Genomic DNA, 24,674 nt, shown 5'->3' on the forward strand with positions numbered 1-24,674 from the left:
ACCAGGCTAGATATAGTTTTCACAGAGAAGAGTTGGGAAAGCAGACGAGCGAAACCGGAGAAAGTGAAGAGGTATGTGTGTGAAATGCTATTGAAAAGTTTGTTTATTAGAAACATTTTACTTATTATTTGTTATGTATATTTTTAGATCCACGATTAAATAAAATCTGGAGTCTGTCAAAACGAGAGAAAACAAGAAAAAGTAGATATATTAGTTTGAAAATATAGTGACCAATAATACTAATACTGAGTTCGTTGATAAAATACCAAAGTATTACTCTGTGTGCATATAGTGTGTGCGCTCGCGTAAAACCGCTATACATTGTTTTATTGAAATCATCTTATCAATCATATTAGTTTACTATTCAGACTTTTGAACAAATCAAATTATTTCTGTTACAGAAGCTGAGATGAGGGTCTGGCAGCTTATTCTTGCCGGTGTTCTTGTGCATATTATTTTGTTTTATTCTATTTTTGATATATACTTCACATCACCTTTGGTTCATGGAATGACTCCTTATAATTCCAGGTAATATTGATTAACTTATTTGAGGAAAGCTATAAGTTTAAAAAGTTACTAGATTATTTCAAGAGTTAAATATTTTGCTTTTTTGCAGATTAATGATTACAGAATTGATTTCTTATAAACTTTTGTTTGTGATTATCATTAATGCATCTCTGATCCTGAACATAAGTATACATGAAACTTTTTAATATTATTGAATAATATAAAAAGAAAATCAGACAGGATTTATACTAGTACTTGTTGCTCAGTAAGGTGATGAATGGGTGAAATTGAAAGCATTGAAATGGATACTTAACCCAGATAAGGTTCTACTCACCAGAAGCCTGTGGATACTAAGATTACTGGATTGGATAGATTTAGAATTGTGAAACCTGATAAATACATTTTATGTTGTCATCCTTTTTTTTATAAAGATTTATTCTTTAACATTACCAGATGACATGACCATTAGGAGTTACCATGCTATAACTGACAAATCTCATATCGTGTGGTAAGTTTCAAAGACAAATTTGCATAAAAATTTAAGGTCTTTTGCTAATTCTTAAAGAAAGAGAAGATACATAAAGATGTCATTTCTGTAAAGCATTTATTCTGTGATAGCATGTGTATGCATTGTTTGGATAAGTGGCTGTTTGGGCATATTTCAGAACTGTAGCACCTGCTAAAAGGCTGGTGCTGTTTGTAGCAGATGGTCTTCGTGCAGATAAATTCTATGAGCTGGATGAAAATGGAAACCCCAGGGCCCTTTATTTACGGTATGAATTCATAACTTGTGGCAATACGTGTCATTTATAGATTTTGCTTATATATATATATCACTTGATGAACAGTCATGTAGTCTGTAGGTTTTGGGTAGAACAACTGAATAGATGCAGTGGCTGACAAAGCTGACCACTTAAACCTGTCTTAAGTGGTGGTGAACAAGTCTTGCATGGAATGACCAGTCCACTTCTTCATGTTTATCAACCAGCTCTTCCCTTTACTTATGTGAGATGCTTAATTTTTGTGTCATTAAATTGATTGCTTAAAACACTATATGTATGAAGATTTGTAATGTTTGTATATACATGGGCCTATAATATAATTCAATACAACTTTATTGATCCCCAGGGGCAATTCAAAATAGTGCTCATACTAGCAATAATATATACGTATACATGATATAAAAGAGATGATATAAATGTACAATGTACATATTGAAATAGTGTCTCTCTCCACACACACACTGGTCGTTGGGTTGACTAGGCCTAGTGATTTTAGGGACAGGCACAATGTGCGAAAGTTTCCAAATATCAGGAATCTGACCAGAATCCACAGACAGCTGGAATAGATGTTGTAAAACTCCACTAATTTGTTCAGCACAGTAATGAAGGATGCATCTACAGATCCCATCTGGACCCGGAGCCTTGTTAACATTTACTCAGCTCAAGAGATCTTTGACAGAGGACTGGGCAATCACTAACTCATGCTCAGGGAGCAGAGACTGTTTTAGTGTGGAAACCTTGTAAGAGCAATCATGTTTCTCAAAAGCGGGCTTAAAAAGAATATTGGGGTGAGTGTGAGTGTTATATGTGTGTGCGTGTTGGGTGGTGCATGTGAAAGTTAAAACTGAGAGAGAAAAAAGACAGGAATAGAGGCAGAGATCGCCGATGATGAGCAACATGTCATGGGCTGGAACGCTTTCTGAGGCTGCTTGGAGCTGATCGTAAAAAGCATCCTTGTCTTCTGCCTCAGAGTCATTTGTTGGTGCATAGCAAGCTAGCACTGTCAGCTTGGTGTACTTTGAATGGAATCTTGCTCTCAAAAGCCTGGGTCCATAAGGCTTCCATTCCAGCAGTGCCTTTTCCGTTTTCTTGTTGAGGAGTAGAGCTACTCCTTCAGAGTGCTGAGCGTCTGATCTTCCTGAGAACAAGATGGTATGTCCTGACGCTAGTCTCCTCTTTCCCGTGCCGGTCCATCTGACCTCACTGACTCCCAGGATGTCCAAGTTGTAGTTGTCAAACTCCTTGACTAGTTGGAGCATCCTGCCAGTCTGGTACAAGGTCTGGATGTTCCAGCACCCCACCCTCAACTTCTGCCTCGGCTTCAGTAAATCCACTGTCGGGGCGCCAGCTCCCTTTCGGGTTTGGCTGTCGTCCGTCATTAGTCCAGTCACCTGGTGTGCTTCATACCTCCACCATCTGTGACGAGTTCTCTGGTTTAGTTTCTGTAACATACTTTTTTTTTTTTACATGGTGGGGTTGTTTAGCCCTACCACAACCTAATTTACCTCTAGGTGAGGTGTCCACCTTAGTCGCCTCTTACGACATGCCTGGCTGGATGGCAGGGACCCTATTCTTACAATGCTTGCTAGGCAAGCATACCCCGGGGTCCCACAGGGGTTATAAGGTAGATAGGTTCAGGAATTTCAGTTATGCCTACAGCTTTCGTGCTATTCCTTATTTTGTTTATTTTTCTATTATTGGTCAGCTCTGGCAGGTTCAGGATGAAAAATCCAGTCATCGAAAGGGCCTTTGCTATGGAAGTAAAGAACAGGTTCCAAGCACTAGGAGACCAACAAGAGATGACCTTAGACGACTTCAATCGAGTCTTACAGGAATCAGGAGAGAAAATACTGGGCTTCCAACGGAAAAAGAAAGAACAGTGGATCAGAGAAGAGACATGGAAGAAGATAGAAGAGAGAAAGTCAGCCAAACAAAGAATCATCAGCACCAGATCTGAACGCCTGAAAGAACAACTCAGACAAAGATATGCAAAACTAAACAAAGAGGTAAAGAGGATGGCAAGAACCGACAAAAGAGACCACATAGAGAAACTGGCAGATGAAGCAGAAAATGCAGCAAGTAAAAATGACCTGAAGACACTGTACAAGATAAACAAACAGCTAAACAACGGGTTTAAGAACAGTGATGTACCAGTGAAAGACTTGAACGGTAATGTCATCGAGGGAGAGGCAGAAAAACTACAGCGCTGGAAGGAACATTTTGAGTCGGTTCTGAACAGACCAGATCCCCCTCAGCTTGCAGACATCCAGCCAGCAGCTATAGACCTTGACATCTGCACAGACCCACCAAGCCTGGAAGAAGTGACAGCAGCAGTCAAGACAATGAAGAGCGCAAAGCACCAGGGGCAGATGGAATAACAGCAGAGATGTTGAAAGCAGATATAAATGTGACAGCTCCCAAGCTGACTGAAATCTTCAAGCAAATTTGGGAATCAGGGCAGCTCCCTGTTGCTTGGAAGACAGGGCTCATCTTCAAGTTACCCAAGAAAGGAGATCTTGGAGACTGCAATAATTGGAGGCATAACACTTCTTTCCCTCACCAGCAAGGTCTTCAGCAAGATTGTTTTGTCAAGACTGACGGCAACTCTTGAGAAAGACCTCCGACCACAGCAAGCAGGATTTCGTCCTGGGCGATCCTGCTCCGAACACATCTTCATTCTGCGACAGATTCTGGAGCAGAGCAACGAATGGAACACACCGCTGTACATCAATTTCATCGACCTGGAGAAGGCTTTTGACAGCATCCACCGCGAGTCCTTATGGAAGATCCTGAGGCATTACGGAGTCCCTGCAAAACTTGTTCAGGTCATTGCAATGCTGTACAGCGATTTCAAATCCCAGGTTGTCTGTGACACGGAGCTCACAGACCCCTTCAACGTCAGTACCGGGGTGAAGCAGGGCTGCATTCTGTCGCCGTTCCTCTTCATCCTGGCCATGGACTGGATCATGAAGACTTCCACCGACAGTGAGAGGAGAGGGATCAGATGGACCATGACTATGACAGCAACAACAACGCTGGAAGACTTGGACTTTGCTGATGACATTGCCCTGCTGTCACACCGCCACCAAGACATGCATGAAAAAACAAAGGCCTTCTCAGAAACAGCTGGAAACCTTGGCTTGAAGGTCAGCACAAAGAAAACGAAAAGTATGAGAGTGAACGCCAGAGTCCAAGACGGCATTCAAACTAAATGGAGAAGAGATTGAGGAAGTTGACAGTTTCACCTATCTTGGGTCCAAATGTCAAACACCGGGGGATGCGGAGTGGAGATTCGAGCCCGGACTGGCGAAAGCCAGCCAGGCCTTCGCCTCACTCAGGAGCACATGGAAGGCAAAAAACATCAGCCAGAAGATCAAACTGAGAATCTTCAAGTCAAATGTTATCAGCACCCTCCTTTACGGATCAGAATCATGGAAGATGACCAAAACCATCAGTAACAAGCTTGACGTCTTCCAAAACAGATGCCTCAGGCGCATACTTAACATCTTTTTGGCCAAATACCATCAGCAACGAAGAACTCCACCGAAGAACTGAAACCGAGTCCATCACCACGCAGGTTCAACGAAGGCGTTGGCGATGGATTGGACATGTGCTCCGCCAGCAGACAGCAGACCTTTCCAGAGTCGCCCTACGATGGACTCCAGACGGCCGAAGAAAACGAGGCCGCCCAAAGGAAACTTGGAGAAGAACAGTGGAAAGGGAGATGAAAGGAAAGGGCTGGACATGGGGTCACCTAGAGCGGGTTTCAGCCGATCGACATCGGTGGCGGACTCTGGTTGAGGCCTTATGTGCAACCTGATGCACGAAGAGGAATAGATAGATAGATAGAGGCAGAGAGTGAGTGAAGGAAATATGTAGGGTGTAGAAGTCTGGTAGGGTCCGATAGGCCGGCATTTGTTGTTAGTTTTTGGCAGGACCTCCTGGGGCATCATGAAAGAAGATACTTGACAGTGTTAAAGCCCCAAATTGATTTGACCATACAGGAGCATCACGAAATATTTAGCCTTGTGAGAGGTATATAAGGGCAGAGCTGAGACAAGACGGAGGAACAGACGTGGCGGATAAGAGAAGTCGAGAAGAGACAGCCCTGACTTTTAGAGCCTCTGACAACATGATGCAGCCATGGCCATTGTACAAGCACATGGATTAAAGGGTCACATCTGCTGACTGTTCCTTCCTTTGTTCGAGTGTGTTGGAAGTTTGTTGCTGTCACACCACAACCCACCACTCGGCTACAAGGGAATACTTAAATATATAGACTGATAGACATTTGTATACATGCTTGAAAGTAATTATGCCATGCCTGTACCTGATCTGATGTTAGGAAAATTATTGAGGAGGAAGGAGCTTGGGGTGTATCTCACACCCGGGTACCAACAGAATCCAGACCTGGACATGTTGCTCTTATTGCTGGGTTTTATGAAGATGTCAGTGCAGTGGCTAAAGGTAATACTTCTAGCTTACCTCACACAGTCATGGTATTTCAAACCAAAGAATCCAGAGCACTAAGAGCAGATAAATCTCATTATCTGTATCAGATCAGTCTCTCCAGCAAGATACTGGTCAAATTGCATCAATACTCAAGTACATAGACTTGATGTCAAATGGTATATTCCTTTTGTAATGGTCAGAAGAGGTGTATCTGATTCATAATTTAGCATGTCGAGTATTCATTGTCTTGAAAATTCAAACCCTCTGACAAGTCTGTAATGAGCTGACAGCTTGGAAATAATTCAGGTACGATTGTGAAGCAAAAGCACTTCAATGACTCATCTTATTTTTGTTTTATGTGTGGCCTTGATCATGCTTGTTGTGTACTAGGCTGGAAAGAAAACCCCGTGGAGTTTGACTCAGTTTTCAATGAGAGCCGCTTCACGTGGTCTTGGGGTAGTCCAGATATCTTACCCATGTTTGCGAAAGGTAATATTTACAAAGGATTGCCGTTATCTTTAGTTTTTGTTGTGATTGTTTTTATGAAATCTGAGAAAGCACATAAGTATACCACTGAACTTTATGTAAGACCAGCACAAGCAGATTTTAAAAATTTATGCTATCCCTTATCAGGAAATAATTACAAAAGTTGAGATGATATTGCTTTTGATTTCTAATGTAATGTTGCCTTAATACTGAGATTGAATCAAAGCAAACCATCTGTGATTACTTTATTCAAGACACAATTTACAAATATTTGATGAGTTTGTTGTTTAGAATATAACTAAAACTAGTTATTCAATTACATGAAACTTCATTTTTGGTAAGATCTTTCATGCTTCATCTGTGTTTACCAAGTAACTGCCGATGAAGAAAGGATAAGATGCACATGAGTGGTTGTTATTTATTTTTAGAGAATGCCTTTCTTTATCGCATCCCCAGTTTTGTTTTTTGTAGATGCCAGTGGGAACCATGTTGTAACAAACTGTTACCCACCTGACCTAGAAGATTTTGCTGGTTTCAATATAATGCAGCTTGACACATGGGTCTTTCAGCAAGTGCAGGTGGGTTAAGTTATTGATGCTTTATCAATCAGAGGCAACTGTTAAGGCTTGGCAGTAGTATAGTCTTTTTGTGCATTCTTTTAATCAATTCAGTTGAAGTTATTTGATTTATCCTGTTGGGGAGTGTACATATCTGGTATTAAACCTAAATGAACAAAAGCCCCAAGTGATTCAGATGAATGTTTTCCACCCATTTTTTTAAAGAACTCCATGAAAAAATCATTAATCCATATCAGGGACATAACAGATTAGAGAAGCTCCATTTCTTGACAAAATTCTCTTCTTATAATTGCTAAAGAATTTCTTATTATGCATGGTAACATAGTTAACACTGGGTGCTTTTGTGACTACCGTGGAAGACTTTTGTGACCATAACATCCTTTTTTTTTTTTTGTTGCTGTTGTAAAAATCATCTCTTTGAGTTTGTATTCACAAGACACTTGTATATATAAACAAATAGGAACTCAATGAAGTATAACCATACACAAATCACATTAGAAATCCCAGCATTACTTAAAAGTAGATGTGCAAGAGCAATGAAGTTTAGAAGATGACTAGATATAGAAAGAAGAATCAAAGCATAACCTGAGACATCATCATAATGTCACCCAAAGAGATTTTCATAGCATGATAAAGAAGACTGTTCTTTAACAGCAGATTGACTGTTTATTCTTTTAAAAACTTCCAGAAATGATCTACCTGGTGACAGGGCCTGGTAAGTACTAGTTACTTAAAAAAAACCTTCAGTGACATATCTTCTTTTGTTGCAGGATTTCTTTGAGTCATCAAAAAACAATGAAACTTTGAGACGAATATTACACGAGGACAAACTTGTATTTTTTCTGCATTTGCTGGGCACTGACACCATAGGGCATTCCAGCAAACCATATTCCATGTAAGAAATTTTTCACCATTATTTAATGTTTGCTGTTTTGATCAATCAGCATGCAATATTTTTCCTTTTTTTCAAGTAATTATGTCTGTGAAAGTGTCAGTGCATGCACATGCACACAGATACGTGTTTCTGCATTTAGCATAAAAAAAAAATTATCAGTTTTGATATGGGTTTTTTATGCACCTTATATTCTTCGCTGAATGCAATTAAACATAAGTTTTAAAGTGTTAAATCTCTCTTTTAGGGAATATTTGCAGAATATCAAACTAGTGGATGCAGGGATTCAAAAAGTTGTGGGACTCATCGAAAACTTTTATGCAAATGATAGGAAGACTACATATGTGATGACCTCGGATCATGGCATGACCAACTGGGGTTTGTGAATTACCCTTTGTGGGGGTGTGTGTACAAGAGAGACTGTGTTTTGGGGAGAGAGAGTGTGTTGTGAGTGTCTTTATTTGTAGTCAGTAGTAACGATTTGATCAAAAAGAATATTATATAAAGATCTGTTAATTATGAAAAAAGATAGGAGTGGAAAAAGTGCAGTGTATGCTTCATTGCTGATTAAGAACCAATCAACAGATCCTTGTGCTCACATAAAAGCAAGCTTATGCTTGTTGGTTTTTTCCTGACTGATCAAAATTGAATAAAGCAGTTGTTTGGAGTAATAGAGTTTGATAGCAGATGGTAGATTAGAAGAGTAGGAATATAAAGTGTTTTATCATAGAATTTTATCGCAATATCTTTCTGTATTCATTGCCACTAAAACCTTGTAAATTTTAGGCTCTCATGGGGCAGGCCATCCCCATGAGACCTTGACCCCAATAGTGGTCTGGGGGTCAGGAATTCGAGGTCCAGAATTAGCAGACTCATGTGGAAACTACAGTGATGGCTTTTGCGATGGTGAGAATCACTTTGTTGTAGTATAACAGTATTTTTGAGTATTGGAGAAATTTCTCTTTATGAATATGGGTCGGGAGCTTAATCTAAAAGTTTGATAAAATGCATATTTTTTTAGTTTACATGTTTGCAATGTTCATTTTCTCTTATGAAGAGTTGAGGCTTGCAGAAATAGTTTGCAAATAGTTTAGAAATATTTCTTAGTTTAGTTTCATTTGCAGATTGGCATCTTCAGCATTTGGCTAGAACAGATATAGAGCAGGTAAGACTGACTTTAGTTAACTGAGAAGTCTTCTGGTACACGGACTTTTCGCCGACGGACGTTTCGCCGCCGGACGTTTCGGAGCCGGACGTTTTGCCGACCGGATGTTTCGCCACCGGACGTTTCGGAGTCGGACCTTTTGCCGACCGGCGTTTCGCCGCCGGACGTTTCGGCGCGGGGCACTTCATTTCGGCATTTCACGCGGGACCTTTAGCCGAAGTCAAGTGTGGGACGCCCCTTAGCTCACACATTTCTCTCGCCATTGTATCAATGTATCAGTGGACTCTCTCTCACTATCCCTCCTCATGTGAACCGTTAGCTCACACATTTCTCTCGCCATTGTATCAATGTTTTCTCTCAAAGCTGTTGCGCATAATCTGTGACAATCAAAGTGAACTGTCTGTGAAGTCTGTGTGTAAAATTTGTTTGAAATAAAGAATTATTGTGTAATCTAGTAGTTACTTTCATTCTTTGAGAAGTAAGTAAGCTCTCTCTCTCTCTCTCTGTGACATAATGCGGCGAAACGTCCGGCTGCGAAACGCCGGTCGGCAAAACGTCCGACTCCGAAACGTCCAGCGGCGAAACGTCCTGTCGACAAAACGTCCGGCTCCGAAACGTCCGGCGGTGAAACGTCCGTCGGCAAAACGTCCGCACACGAGTCTTCTATAGAAAGTATAATATCTTATCAGTTTCATCATTTAATCTTATCTGGTCTATCTTGCATAAGAATTATACCTCACTAATTGTTTATTAATTATTTATATCAGACTTATTATCACTTATTGGCTAACTTAACTATATGTTTTTATTTATTGTTCATTTAGAGTCCTGCTAGTATCAAATGTTATTTTTCACTTTCTTTGGCAGTAATGGTAAAAATGTGGCTGATGACACTGGGGAACAACACATGCATATGTGTATATATATTTGAACTCATTCTTTCAGGCAGATGTAGCACCTTTAATGGCTTTCTTGCTAGGGTTACATTTTCCAGTAAATTCCGTTGTAAGTGCTCCATGTTTTCTTCTAATTTCATTATACCCTGATTATATTTTTTGAATTCCAAATGCAAATTCGTTTATGTAGATATGCCAATTTGTTATATGATTATATTGTTTGAGCATCATAATAGCAAAATATATTTCTTGCCTTATCAAAAGTTCTTGCATTTAGAGACCATCAAGAGAAATCATCAAATATTTTGAACTATAATCATTTAAAAAACATAATCAGTTACATCGAGGTATAAATTTTCCTTTTAGATCATTCTTTATATATTATGGCCATTTTTATTTAAATGTATATATATCCTCTTTTCAGGGTATTCTGCCCTTGGGATATTTGAATGCCTCAGACTTTGAAAAGGCAGAGGGCTTATATGCTAATGCTCTCGAGATTCTGGGACAGTATCAGGTGGCCATAGTTTGCTGGTTACAATCCTTTACTTATTCCTATATATGCTTTAAGTTTGCAGTTTGAGAAAATTGCTTTTTGATAAAGGATTCATGATTATATTTAGTGAGCATTTGAGATCTAATGCTGATTTGAAGCCCATTAGAGACCTAAAGCCACTTGTGGCACTGATCAGAGTTCTGAGAAAGAAAGGGAGGGGGTACTGTGATATACTTTGTCTGAATGACAGCCAGAAAAATTGTAATAAGTAGAGAACTTTCAGACTTTCCAAATTTGTACAGCACAGAAAGAAGGGCAGGACCTATATAATGGGTCTTATTATTTTTATTGAAGGAAGAGTGCAGAATTTTGGCAGTGAACAACTGGGAAATTTCATTGTTTCTACCCACTGAAATTTAAATCATAAGCAGGGATTTTAATTATAATATATTATGGTCTGGATCAGTGCCTGAATGAAAAACTAAGATGACCAATATATTTCAACAGGTTAAAAGGGCACAGGTGAAGGAGAGAACAATTTCAGCTACTTTTCGCCCATTTCAGTAAGCTTGTGTTTACAGTCCTTGTTATCCAAAATTAATCCAGTAAATTAAGGGTAACACTGCTCAAACAAAATAATAATAATTGTAATACATGCATGACTTGTATAGTACATACTCACACTCGTAGGGGCATGCTCTTAGCACTTGAGACAAGAAATGAGACTGCACACTAACTAAAAATTCTGATACATATAAGGGAGAGTGTTAAAGATAGTATTTTCACCTGGTGGTTGTAAAAAGAAATATTATATACAATTATAAAATAAAATAATACCTTCTTTCAGACAACTTTGATATTTTTAATTTTGTAGAATTAGATTGTGTTGCATTTATGGATCTTAAATATAGAGTTATTTGCATCTGAAAATTATGTTGTGTTTCAGAGAATTAACGCCATCTAAACAGGTGAGTTGCTGGCCAGAAAAATGAGAAAAATTCCTGACTTAATTTTTCAGTATAGAGTGGATAGCTAAGTGGTTAGAACACTAGCATTTGAACTAAGAGGCACGCTGGTTTTATACTTGTGTAGTGCAGCAAACTTCCCCCACTTGACTCAGCTGTTGGGAATGGGTACTATAGAGCACTAGGTTTAAGGTAAGGCAGTAAGAAGAGATGGGCACTGGCCTCGCATAAAGCTGACCCTCACAAAAGTGAGGTCTCTAACACTTCATTCTAAAATGACCTGAAAAAAGGTTAGGGAATGACCTTTATTTTGTCTTCAAAAAGAAAGTTTCAGACTTATTTTTGCATAATCCTTTATCTTTAAGAGATTTGTTTAAAAGGAAATGCATGATTCTCTACCATTGTATACTTGTGAAAAGAAAACCCCCACATATTAGCATCACCAATGACAGGAAAAAGAAACTTTGCCTGTAGATACTGAGCACTTGATTTACCAAAAATATCATTTCCATGATCAATAAACATGGTCAGCCATAGCTTATTTTTCATTCCAGGTTGAGTTGACTCAGAACATCAGAAACCTCATAAAGAATGGATATTATCAAGACGCAGTAAGTACACATTACTCGTTGAATTATGCATGGAATAAGATTGTAATTAACATACTTGGCACTAGAGATCACAAATAGATTTTTCTGTTTATTAATGATTCTTCGATCATTCAGAAAAAGAATGCCTTTAATTTTCCCTTTCACTGATGTTAACAACAAATTGTGAAATATTTAAGTATAAATATTGTCATAAAAGTTTCTAAATTGTCAAAATAAGTTTTAATTTTAAAATGTGCAAATTAGCATATTCCATGTTTGATTTCTGCTTACTACATTGGCCCTTGTTTGAACATTTAGGTATTTTGTGCAGTGATATTTTAATGACATAGAGAAAATTACTAATGCGCACTTAGCTGCACCTTCACATTGACTATTCATTACAGATTGCTGAGAGTAGGTATGTGATTCAAACAGCATTGAAAGGTCTTCGATACTACCAAACATATGACAGGCTGTTTTTAGGGTAAGGCATGGCTAAATTTACTTTTAGATGGTAAATTTGATGATTGATACTTTCATACCTATGTCATATTGTGTTCCTCATTACCTCTGTGCATATCAAGTAATGTGAAAGTAAATAAAAACAGCAATGGATGTTATTTATCAATTAGATCTGTCAGAAATAAATATAGCAAGGCCAGCAGAGCAGCATACACTTGTGAGAATATGAACATCATCTCAGGTGTAATTTTTGTATGACTTGCAGTGTCCCATTAAATATAAAATGGAATATTAATTGTCTCATTAATACAGTGGGGGTTTAATGTATGAAGAATTTTGTATCCCTGCTTTTGGGCATAAGCAAGCGTCTATGCAATTATTTTAATGCTATAGTGTGGTTGTAACAAACTGTCATAATGTGGTCATAACTATCATAAATCTGATTTATTGTGCATTATTGTGCGATATTCAAAACATAATGAATTATAAACTACAGGCAGTCCTCAACTTACCACATTGTTCCGTTCCTACATTGCGTGATAAACTGAATTTCGCTGTAAGTCGGAACAGACGTACATACTGTATGTAAATAGCATACTGTAAGCACTTATCCTATCCTAACACCTATCCTAGCACAGCATTTATCAAAAGAAACATATAAAATATGTTTAATAATGAAATGAAACACAAAGTTCGCATTATTACATTTACGACGCAAAACCGCTTATGTCGAAACAAGGCTTTATACAGTAAATGAAAGATGTGTCGTAACCATAAAACATGGGAACTCGGGGCTGACATAACCTGAGGACTGCCTGTATTATATTCTGCTTTGATGTGCAGTGGTACACCGTAATCAGAACATAATTGAAAGACAAGTGATAGTTTATGAATTCACTGCTTAATCTAATGCCTAAAGTGATACACTATTATAATTAATCCATATGATGATATATCATTATCCTGTTTCTATAGCATATGATAGTGCATTATCCTGTTCCTAATTGCACATGCATGCAACAATGGAAAATAAGATACATCACTGAAAAGTACCCATTCCCATATATAATAAATTTGTTCAGCTAATATTACACCAGAACACATACTCAAACATATACCTCAAAGTATACTTATCTCCATTAGGTCAGTCAATGATGCTTGGATAGTTTAGATAATGTCACAAACTGACATGGAAGAATTCTTCATTTGCTGCATACAACCTGCTGCCCTAGCCCTCTTATTAGCGAGGCTGGATGAGTCAGGAATTGTGCACAGTTTCTAAGAAGCTCTATGGGAGGGATGTAATCCTCCTTCTGTTAGAGCATATGGCATAGTTTTCTCATTAGAGTCATGCACAGTCCCTGAAGAACTAAAACAAATCACCAGGAAAATAATGTTTAATCATGAAGATTGGGGTGAAACAGACTACAGAGTCATTGATGTCAGTCAGTCAGACTGTGCTTTTCTCTTTAAAAGTATGTCTTCCACTGTGAAGATCATTACCTTTCTTCCACATCCTCATCCTTTATGGCTTTTTCTCACTTAACTACTGTAGTCACTTCACAAAGTCCATTCACAACAAGCATTCTTTTTTTATGTGAAATGAAACATGACAGAATTGATATTGATGCAACAAATGTACATTAATTATGCAATCTCACATTCAACTATCTAAGGCAAACCCTAATACTATCTACTGGGTATAACATTATTCCATTGCTGTAGCATATGTTGATATAGCTTTTTTTTTTAATTTTAGATTCAGCATTGTTGTAAGTTTTATTGGATGGATGGGCTATATACTTCATCTTTTGGTGACTGAACACACAGCAGTAGGATTGAAAAAAAGACAAGAAAAACCAGTGTATGGTACTTCTAGTTGTTCTGCCATCCATTTCATCTTTGCTGCCCTAGGAATTGCTGTTCTACTGCTTTTGTACAGTAAGTTTTTTCGTTCCTGTCTGGAATGCATATGTGCATGCATATTTTGTATGTGTTTGTGAAACGTATGCATATGATTGATCATGTTGGGTCTATCAACAAGCACATGCTTGAGTACACACAGAGTCAGGGCTGGCGCTAGGCTGTGTTGCGCCCTAGCGAAAGAAAAATTCTGCCCCCCCCCCCCCCCCCACAACACACCTCACAAAACGTGAACCATGTTATATCATTTGTTTTGCAATTTATGTTGTCCTGGTCATGAAATTGATGCTTAAAACCTCACTTTTCTTGCTTTTTACTGTGCAAAACGAGTTATCAGTTCCTTCAGATTGAGTGCATTTGCCAAGTCATGCTCAATAGATATGGTGGCCAGCCCAGTCAGTCTCTCTTGCAACATTGTTGATCTCGTAGAGTTTTTCATCATCATCATCATCATTCCTTGCTACTCCTCGAGGAGCAGAGGGCCGCAACAACACCTCGCCAGCGAACCCGAATTAATTTTAATTTTGAGAAACTCCGTTCTGCACTGGCAACAGAAATTGGAAGGGTCAATAAAATTCTGAGAGACACTACAACATTCGGCACAATATCAAATAGCTTATGTTGGATTATGAATATTAAGACTTCTTTGGGGTTCATTTTAGGCTCGGGAAGTCTTCTAGCCACAACCTGTAATTCAGAACAGAGTTCCTCCACTTCAATGTCTTAATTTGCTGTCTCTGTGCTTTAGTGCCTTTGCCAACACCTCGCAAGATAGTAGAATGTCCTTCGTTGGTTTTTCAGAAATGCTTTGGATATCATAAAGAAATCCAAATAATGCACTGTGCTCCTGAATCTGTTTAAATCTGTCTTCAATGGACGCAGTTCAAACAAGAAAGCTGGAAGGTTTTATGGAGTGCACACTGATGGAGACAAGAAATCTGTAGCACCTTGCTCTGGTCTTATTTTGCTGTGTGGTCTAAAACTCAAGCTATCATAGCTTCCAGCATCTAGACCACCCTGATAGCAGCTACTTTGTTCCCATCCAAAGTCACACCTCACAGGTGGGCGGGCAATGAGAGAGTCTGTCAAGAGAGAGTCTTCTGGACACTAACAATGCAAAGTTGTAAATCATGGTGTCAGGCCAGCTCCCCAAACAGTCCAGTGATCAACACTGCGTGGTGTCCAGCATAGGGTTTGTTGAAAACAAGAGAAGTATATAGACTGTAGGTCTTAGTACGCATTATCTCTTAATAACCAATTTAAAATATTCTGTCAATGGAGGAAAACAACAAGCTATCCGTTCAAACTGTAGACAAACAGATGCACTCTTAGATAATAAAAACAAACATTACAATTTGACAACTAAATTAAGCGTAATACACCAATCGAACAGAAATTTAATAATTAATAAGAAAGTTAAATATTCACGACCATGAGTCACAACAGTAAGTACAAGACTATAGGCCATCAGTGTCAGTAAGTAGATATGCTATAAACTTCAAATGGCTCTACCTTGATGTTTGTCTGCGAAAGACTTTAATACTCTTATTAACTAAGAACGCGTTCGTGACATTAGCTAAGTTCCTTGGGGTTGAAAGTTCGTAAGTGTAAACAATATTGAGTAACTGTTTAGTTGTCATAACCACAGAGAAACTCGCGTAGCAAACTCAAGTCAGTGTTGTTGTCCCTGATATCAGCTGCAGTGTTTTCAATGCATAAGTGTGGAACCTCTTCAATAGTAAGATAGAAGAAAGAAAGGTGAGCTTGGTATTAGTGGAATGTGGTCCACTCCATCGTAGGGGTCCGCACTGACCAGGCCCCATCCACCAACCCGCCCCTCCGCTGTCTATCCCCCGCCCCCTCCGCCCTCTTCTCCCCCGCTGGTTAGCTGGTCACTTCAAGTGCGCCCTGTAATAATGGGTTTTCCTGTACTACATCACTACACGAACTGAAAAACTCGGTGGTGAAGTCAACCTACAAGCAGAGGAACAGGTGTCCTGCTAATGTCATTCTGTGAAAAAGATCGTTTTCCCTAACACTTTTCATCACTTAAAAAGAAAAAGTAGGCCATTTTTGCGCCCCCCCCCTCCATGACTGCGCCACCACCTTTGCCTTCCACCAACGCCCTTCCCCGCCCCTCTGCCGCCCAATCCGCCCTCTACCTCCCTGCTGGTTAGCTGTGGTCACTGCCACCCGCTTCACAACCGGTAATAGCGATGCGAACCGGGTGTCACTGCAAGTGCGCCCTGGATGATGGGATAATGGGGTTTTCCTGTCATACATGTACTGAGAAACTAGCGTGGTGGTCAGTCTACAAGCAGAGGAAAAGTGTCCTGCTAATATGATATTTTCCCCTAAAATTATTCATAAAAAAAAAAACAAAAACAAAAAAAAGCTGGCCATTTTTTCCGCCCCCCTCGGTCGCTGCGCCCTAGGCGATTGCCTAGTTCGCCTAATAGGTAGAACCGGGCCTGCACAGAGTATCCATTAATATGCTGTTTTTTTATTAGATATAAAAGGAATTCATTTGCATTGATGTATGATGGATGATTAAAAGATTTCTTTTATCAAAAGATGCTTTTGCATTTGTTGGATTGTCTTGATGTAAATGTAACTTTAATTTCAGTTCAGTCTGTGTCCTGGACAAATTATTGTTATTGCTTGCTGCCTGTTGTCTTATGGATGAAGTTTACTGAAGGGTGAGTTAAAAAAAAAAAGAACTTTGTAGTTTGAAGGATCTATATAAAATAACTTATTTTTACCTACCTTTAATTTTGAAATAAAGATCCAAACTTCTGGATGGCAAAGGGTAATTATTTTAAATAATTTAGTGCAAATTAAAAAAACTATTCTTTTTCTAAAAGCAAAGGAGGAAAATAAGGAATAGTAATGTCATCCATATTCATGTGTCAGATTGCAGAAACTTGGAAGTGAGCATGCACTCTGACCTTTTGCATGCATTTGTACATGTGCATGCATGAACATATATTGTCTACAACTGCTCTCTTGGAATATTGAGATGCAGTTTTTTAATAGCGTTTAAACAATTATGGTTACACATTATTTTTGTAGGTCAGAGGTTATCTTCATAGCATTAAGGCAAACAGTCCAAGAATCCAGCTTCTTTCAGATATGCTGCACAGTGCTCCTCACTCTGGTGGGACTTGAAATTGTGGTGAGTTTTTGCCAGTGTACAGAGTACTAAGATAATCATGTACAGCTTCAGTTTGTGAGATGAATGCTTTTAAAAATTAAATTTATTTGAATTTGCCAAGTAAGCTAAGCATTATTTTATGTATGGATGAGTTGCTGTTTGCTTTTGCTTGAACATTTCTGATTAGTTTGGGAGATGAAGACCTGGTTTACATTATGGAGTTATGATAGTGTAGCGGGAGCACTTGTTTAAGTAGTGGGTGCCGTTGGCAGTTCTTGTTTTGTGGATTCCAAGGTCGGATAAGTGTGGGTGTGTAGTTTACAGGAAAATAAAGAACACAAGGCGAAGTATAGATTAGACAACGCACTCAAGAAACAAGAGTCATAATTTTAGCAAAAAATTCTCCTTGGGAAATTCTATCCTCTTCCCTGGAAAACCAAAGAAGAACAGACTGATTTGGCGCTAGGGCCGCAGTCTTAGCCTGAGCAAGGAGAGCGCATCGGTCCTGATACAAGTAAATGGTGCCGTGGCCTGGATCTTTTTCTGCTGAATGTGTTCAGTCCAGCTACAATATGCATGGTAACATTACAGGTAAAAATTGACAGGTGACATTATAGGTAAAAACTGACAGGTGATTATGTGTGCAAAGCCCAAAATAGCCATTAAAATCACAGCATTTTATTGAGAGGTGATGATATGCACAAAATTACAGTGGGGTGTAGTACAGCTATTGAAATCACGGTACATTTACATTTTTGACAGGTGATGAGTTTCTTTTACCGAGAATTGTTGTCTCTTGGTCTACTGGCCATGGCTTGCTGGATTTTCACTACACCTTTAGTGAGAACAGCCAAGGTGAGTGTTGGGAGATGTGAAAACAGAAAGATTACTTAATGATGATGATGTCAATTTGTAATGCGCAGGTATCCATTCAGAAGAATGCTCATTGCGCAGAAAAAACCCCAAAAACAAAAGAAGAAAAAATAAAGTGAACAAATATATAAAACACCAGGAAAGTAAAAAATATAGACAGAAGTGTTTCTTGGTAGTTTAAGACTGGTTTGAAAGAAACAGATGGTTTTTCAGTCTTTTGCGAAACGTGGTTGGTGAGGTGATGGTGGAGAGATTATGGAAATAATACTGGTATATTGGTTTGACACCTCTGTTTATTAGAATTCTCACATTTTATTTTGCCATCCCCACTTTCCTTCACTTTCAGCTATATTGTTAGTCAAGCCTCCCTTTTATTTTAAGCAGCACAAAATACTCATTATCCATTTTGTGTGTAAAAATAATGCTGACTTGTTTCTGTCAAGAGGTATGTAAGTAGAATAAGTTTTTTCCCATCGACCTCTTTTAAAGCTTCATTTTCATATTTTATGTCTAGTGATTGAAAATTTGTATATTGTATATTTATTGAACATGTATTTACTTTGAATGTGCAGTTAACATCTTTTGGATGGATTGGCAGTTGTGTTTTGGTTTCAATCTTCCCATTACTGCCTGTAGTAGGAGGCAATGTAAATTACAACCTTGTGTAAGTAAATAGTTTTTGCCTTTTGATTTGTGTGTTTCCATTTACAGTTTTTTTTCCTTGTAGGATACAGTGTTCTTTGTGCAGTAGTCTTGTGCTTGTAAATTCAGGTGGCTCAGTTTCTACTACAGTGACATTTACTAATCTTGATAATGGGGCTAGAGGCATAGGCAAGTTTTCTCTTTTCTATTTGAGCTTTATAAATTCTGCTTTCTTTTTTGCTGAACAGGTTATCCTCTGCTTTAGTTGCATTTGTGGCTGGGGTCATCCTGATCTGGAGGTAAAGTTTAGATATTTTTCTGTTATTTTCAGTTATTTTTCTGTTCTTGGCCTCATTTTGACAAAAAAGGTTGTGTGTGTGTCTTCTTACCAATTATTGATATGTTTGCACCACAAATAATGCCAAATTTACTATTTAATGATCGTTATATTTTGTCAAGAAATGGTACAAATAATTATTAACACTGGTTTGAGGGCTTGTTGTATTGCAACAAATCAAGCAAAGAAGTGTGATAATATTTTCTCATATGATTTAGCTGTATTAGAATGAATGAGCTTGAGTGATGTTAAGTTTCATTTTCTGAATCTGTGAATGACACAAGTATGAAATGTGACAACAGAGAGAGAGTAGAGGTGGGGGAAGAGGTTTGTTGAGAAGAGGGCAAGGATTGTTGAGAACGAAAAGAGCAAGTGGCAAGTCGAGTTCTACCAGCAGTTTAAGAACTAGCCTTGGAGGCAAAAGGTTTTTTTTTTTAAAGTTTGCTCTGCTAGGTGATGGCTGCAGTAGGTATCACTGCCTACAACCACATTTGAGTATTATCTTCCCTGTGCATATGTAGTAGGTGACTTGGCTACAAGATCACCATACATATCTTAACCACACAGAGAGCTAATATAATCTAAATTTAGAATTCTTTAATGTTAGAATCAACATATGGCATGATCAGAAGGTATACATTCTTCTCATGTATGATGTCATCTGAAAAAGATTTTGCTAAAAACTAGTTGCTATGTTCAGGATTCACAATCACAGACAAAATGAAACCAGAGATAGGATCTCCATCATGGTGATGTGTGTACAGGTATGTTAGTTTTGCACAGATGAATAATGAGCCCCTTAATTCTTTATACAAAAGAATCCTTTTTTTGAATGCTTATATTAAGTTCATTACAAGATACAAATATATCTCCAAACTTTCAGAGAACACATACTCGATTCACTGAATACAGTCTTTTAAACCTCAGCTTGTTAATTTTTTTGTCAGAAACTTTTTAACACCCTGTTGGAACATGCATTTGCTTGATCAACATGCAGTCCTATTGACTATATAGCCTGATGTGGATTTACGTTCCAACAGCGTGTTATAGGTTTGCCCTCTTTTTATGTCAGTATTTGAGGGCTTGCATGACACAAACAGAACAGGGTTATTTTCTGTGATTTTGGGAATTCATATTGTATAGCAAACTAAATCACATAATTAAAAAAATACTTAAGGGTAGCTTTTGCTTCTTGTAAATTACTAACTAGTGTAAATGGGCTTTTCATTTGTGTTTAAAGCATTTTTTATTATTAATTTCATTTGATTTTTACCATTTACTTGCCACAATTTTGTTAATTTTTCTTGCAGCTGATGCTTGTTGCTGTGGCAACCATTATTGTCAAGGTAACATCAGACAGTATTGCTGACAAATCAGGTTTACCTTTCATTATGCAGACAATGAGCTGGACAGTCCTAGGTATGTCAGATTCTACTACTGCCCGACAGTTTCTTAGTTTCATTGTATTTTTGTGTATACTATTGGCAGTTAATATTAGACGAACTTCTGTGGGCCATTTCTGTAGATGAGGAAAAGGTAATTATATAAAAAAGACTCAGGTGTCAAAGCAATTTTTATATCCTGGAAGTGTTTATTTCAGCTGTGTATAGAGGTTTTTAATTTTGCAGTTGTGTCACCATGTCTACCACTTCTGACCAACACAGGGTTGCAGCACAGGCTGATCAGCATTAGTTTAGCTTTTGTGGCTCCATACCTTTTGATGAGCATCACGTATCCTTTGGTCATTGAACCTCCCTGCTCCTCCCACACCACATAGCATATATACTCTCTTCCCATACCCCTTCTATCACCACAAACTTGGTACACAATTTATCACTAGAAATTTTAAAGTACCAGTGTACTAATCTGAATGGCTCCTTTTAAGATGTCCTTGACATAGAGTCAGCTATGAAGGTCTCTTCCTGCTATCACTGACTAGCCTTTTGTACTCCTGGCTCCAAGTGGAGTTCAAGATGTACAGGAACCAGCAACAGGTATGAATATTGGTGGTCTAATACTTTTGTGTTTATAGATAAATTATCTTCTGCTTACATAGTCCTCACCATACACAGTATTTTTCTGTTGCTTCATTTTCTGCTTCTGCTTGTTGTTTTCATCATCATCTTGAGCATAAAGACCAAGCCCTTCTTTGGCTGTGTTTTTATGCTAAATTCCTATACTAACAAACGTATTAAATTCTAAATGACTATTTTGGGATGTTTCTGACAGGTTTTTGAAAAGATGACATTTCATCAGAAAAAGCTGCTAAATGAGAGGGGGATTTCAGACAGTGTTAGCACATACCTGGAGACAGCAGACATACGCAGAGCATTTTTTTTTGTATCCTTTTCAGTGGGATAGGAAACAAGCCCATAGTTTATGTGGTGTTTTCTTGTCTGATCCCTTAACGTGTTAATGAAGATGGTGTACTTATAATTAAGTCATGAGACACCTGCAGCTATAGCAAGATAATATGCTGCTAATTTATCTCCTTGGCTTCAAGGGATGTGCGGCTATTAGCATTCTTGCTCTGGTACCATTTCAACCTAGGAACAGCTGAATATTGGATGTAGAGTATCAACATCTCAAAAGAAGAGAAGAGCTAGGGTGTAACAGTCTTCACACAAATCCTTTCTGCATCAGGAATTATAGTGTGTGCAAAAGAAAGAGAGAAACAGTTTTGCGTAGGTGTATATCCACATGAAATTATGACAAGTTGGAGGCATGATATTGCTCAGTATCTGTAGACTGACAAGTGAAGACTTTTATATTGCTCAATATCTACAGACTGACAAGCTGAAGGGATTATATCACTTGGTATTTACAAACTGACAGGTTAATGGGATGATACTGTTCGGTATCTACAGACTGAAAAATTAAAGGCATGATATTACTTGGTATCTATAGACTGTATATGTTGCATTATGTCACTGTTGTCTTCAAACTATTGTAAACAGAAGATATGGTTTGATAACTTTGTTCATTTACCCTAAAACAATTTCTCATTGATGGCTTTTCTTAGCCATGGAAAGATTTTTCTCATCATGACTGCCTTTTTTGGGACAGGAAACATAGCCAGCATCAACAGGTAATGTGCCAGCAGAGATAATAAGCATGATACCACCTTGCTCTGGGATGTTGATTAGAGTGTGGCAGTCTTGAATATGCAAAAGTATATCACCTGTATTAGTGACGTCAAAGATTGAATGTTAAACTTAACAATGATAAAACGGATGCCCTCTTCTGCTTGAGAAGAATTCAATCATTACTCATAGTCTGCCCAAATACGTCAAGGTAGGCAACACCAATAGCACCTTCAAATCATCCATCTGAAATTGCAAATTTCTTGTTACTGCAGACTTGACCCTTCATAGATAAGTTACAACTGTCAGTCTTCCTATCATGAGCTTTGTAAGATCAGCACCATCAGCCACATTCTATTCTGCCAACACTCCTGTCTATGTTTGTTTTATCTAGGTTGTAACTATTTTCTTTCAGCCTGCCCTGCATACCTTATTTATAATCTCCAGGAAGTTAAGAACTCTGTTGCAAGTCTGTTGCTTAGAACTAGGAAACAGGATCGTGTCACTCCTGTCCTTCGTTTTATGCATTGGCTACACATCCATTCTCGCATTCAGTAAAAGCTGCCTGTGCTGTGTTTTATTTCTTTTTGCAGGCTCCTGCTCTGACCATTTCTCTGAACTTCTCTTCTCCTACATCCCACCTGGACAACTCTGCTCTTTTGTCTGATGCCTGTACCCTCACTTTCCCTGTCACCAGAAAAACTCATATGGTCACTGGATTTTTAGTTACTGTGCTGCAAAACAGTGGAACTCTTTCTTTCCATATCTGCCAACTACCCACCATCAAGTCCTTTAAATCTCCACTAAAAATACATCTGTTCCATGAGCATTACTAATTATATCAATCAACATAATGCTAGTCCATTTTCAAACTCTTTCTTGTCTGTTGCTTAGTTGTCAATAGTTGTGATTATACTCTATTGACTAGTCTTCCTGTCTTCCTGTGCAGATTTACGACACTCTCCATACTTATTGTTTGTTCCCCCTGATTCCTCATTGTATCCAGATTTCTCTCTAGAAAGTAGGAATTTTTTTTTGGCCCTTTAATTTCTTGAAGCTCACCTTTACGTTTTCCAGTTTTGTGTTTCAGCTTTGATCCTGTATCTGTGTACTGCTTCCTCACAGTCTTTAACCCATTTGTTATGGGTGGCTTGATGCTAGTGAAGGTGAGTTTTGAGAAAACATAAAACCTTTCTTGATGACTGATAAGTAGGCATAAGATTTTACATCATAGGACTCCAGTAACCAATACAGCAGTTTATGAATGCTGTTTTCCTATCTTTTTAATGATGAGAGTGATGATAAAATAATACAATAATGTTGCCTGTAGGTTTTAATACCATTTGTTCTGGTGTCGTGTGGACTGCGTGCTGTGCAAGTGGTGACACATGTGCCCTTGCGTGCCCTCATGCTACTAGTTCTTCTCATGTCGGACTTCATGGGGCTGGTCAGTATTTATGCTCATCACATAGTTCAAAGTTACACAGTAGTTCTACATTAAAATTGCATATGTGTATGTTATTTGTTAGTGTACCAGGAAATTAAATCACCCAGTAAATTATTGACAGCATGTATGTCTCAAGAATGTGTTGGAACAGATTATTTTATGTTTTGAAAATGCTAATGCCATGTTTTCTTCTTCAACAGCATTTCTTTTTCTTTGTACGAGACTATGGCAGTTGGCTGGAGATTGGGACCTCTATCAGCCACTACATCATTGTTATGACAACAACAATCTTCAGCATGCTTTTCATGGGCCTTTCGCAATTCCTAACCAGCACAACACTTGTGCCCCTTCATGGTAAAACTCATCAAAAATAAAGGTGTAATACAAGTCGGAGAACAAGTAGACAGTGGATATAAGATTCCACAGTTGATCTCTAATCTGATGTATCAGTACATTCCTGTTGGGACAGTTCTTCAATCACAGGTGAATTTGAAACTAGTGACATTCTGCCCTTAAGTACATGAACCACATGTCCATAGCATGTCTTCCCAATGCAGCTGTCACTGATCAATGTGTTCGTTTTACTGCCTGTTTTTTTGAGCACCAAAATACAAGACTTTTTACAAAAGTAGGGAGCCAAAAAACATGATCACAGCTTTAAAGAATGCCCATCGCTTAACCGTCCACAGCTATTAACACTGTTATTTGCTGAATACAATTTGACAAAAGGATTTGATAAGGTAAGAGCCTTGTGGGAGTATGACAAAGTTTATGATACCAATATAAATTCACTTAGAATAGAATGCACTTTTTAAAATCATGACCAAGATTCAAATTTAAAAAAAAATATATATAAACATACCTTTTTGTTATGTTCTGTTGTTTTAAAGACAAAATGGCATGCCAGTTCTCAGTTCTTTGTTTTTAAGAGATCATTTGTAACT

The 24,674-nt window shown here is 38.2% G+C and overlaps 1 protein-coding gene across 3 annotated transcripts; it reads left to right on the top strand.

The window, feature by feature from the left end:
* Positions 1-15: 15 nt before the first annotated feature.
* On the top strand, positions 16-24,636 carry LOC112576565 (GPI ethanolamine phosphate transferase 1-like). Of its 3 annotated transcripts, none has more exons than XR_003101869.1 (31): positions 16-71; positions 402-528; positions 1,173-1,280; positions 5,635-5,756; positions 6,132-6,230; positions 6,699-6,805; positions 7,576-7,700; positions 7,945-8,075; positions 8,484-8,603; positions 8,822-8,862; positions 9,808-9,867; positions 10,183-10,275; positions 10,762-10,817; positions 11,201-11,222; positions 11,774-11,830; positions 12,214-12,293; positions 14,031-14,212; positions 16,821-16,893; positions 17,267-17,369; positions 18,111-18,203; positions 18,794-18,885; positions 19,112-19,162; positions 19,901-19,964; positions 20,511-20,619; positions 20,829-20,931; positions 21,107-21,194; positions 21,430-21,540; positions 22,233-22,288; positions 23,374-23,449; positions 23,663-23,730; positions 23,931-23,981. XR_003101869.1 is itself a non-coding variant. In XM_025259113.1 (31 exons), the coding sequence occupies exons 2-31, from the start codon at positions 410-412 to the stop codon at positions 24,102-24,104; spliced, it is 2,832 nt and encodes a 943-aa protein (XP_025114898.1). In that variant the 5' UTR covers positions 16-71; positions 402-409; the 3' UTR covers positions 24,105-24,636. The 3 variants fall into 3 exon arrangements, 2 of the variants coding, with proteins under 2 accessions (XP_025114898.1, XP_025114899.1); XM_025259113.1 differs by having other exon boundaries at positions 23,614-23,730; positions 23,931-24,636; XM_025259114.1 differs by lacking the exons at positions 16-71; positions 402-528; positions 5,635-5,756 and having other exon boundaries at positions 23,614-23,730; positions 23,931-24,636.
* The last annotated feature ends 38 nt before the right edge of the window (positions 24,637-24,674 follow it).

Source organism: Pomacea canaliculata, linkage group LG12, assembly GCF_003073045.1.
Source record: "Pomacea canaliculata isolate SZHN2017 linkage group LG12, ASM307304v1, whole genome shotgun sequence".
Lineage (NCBI taxonomy): Eukaryota > Metazoa > Mollusca > Gastropoda > Architaenioglossa > Ampullariidae > Pomacea > Pomacea canaliculata.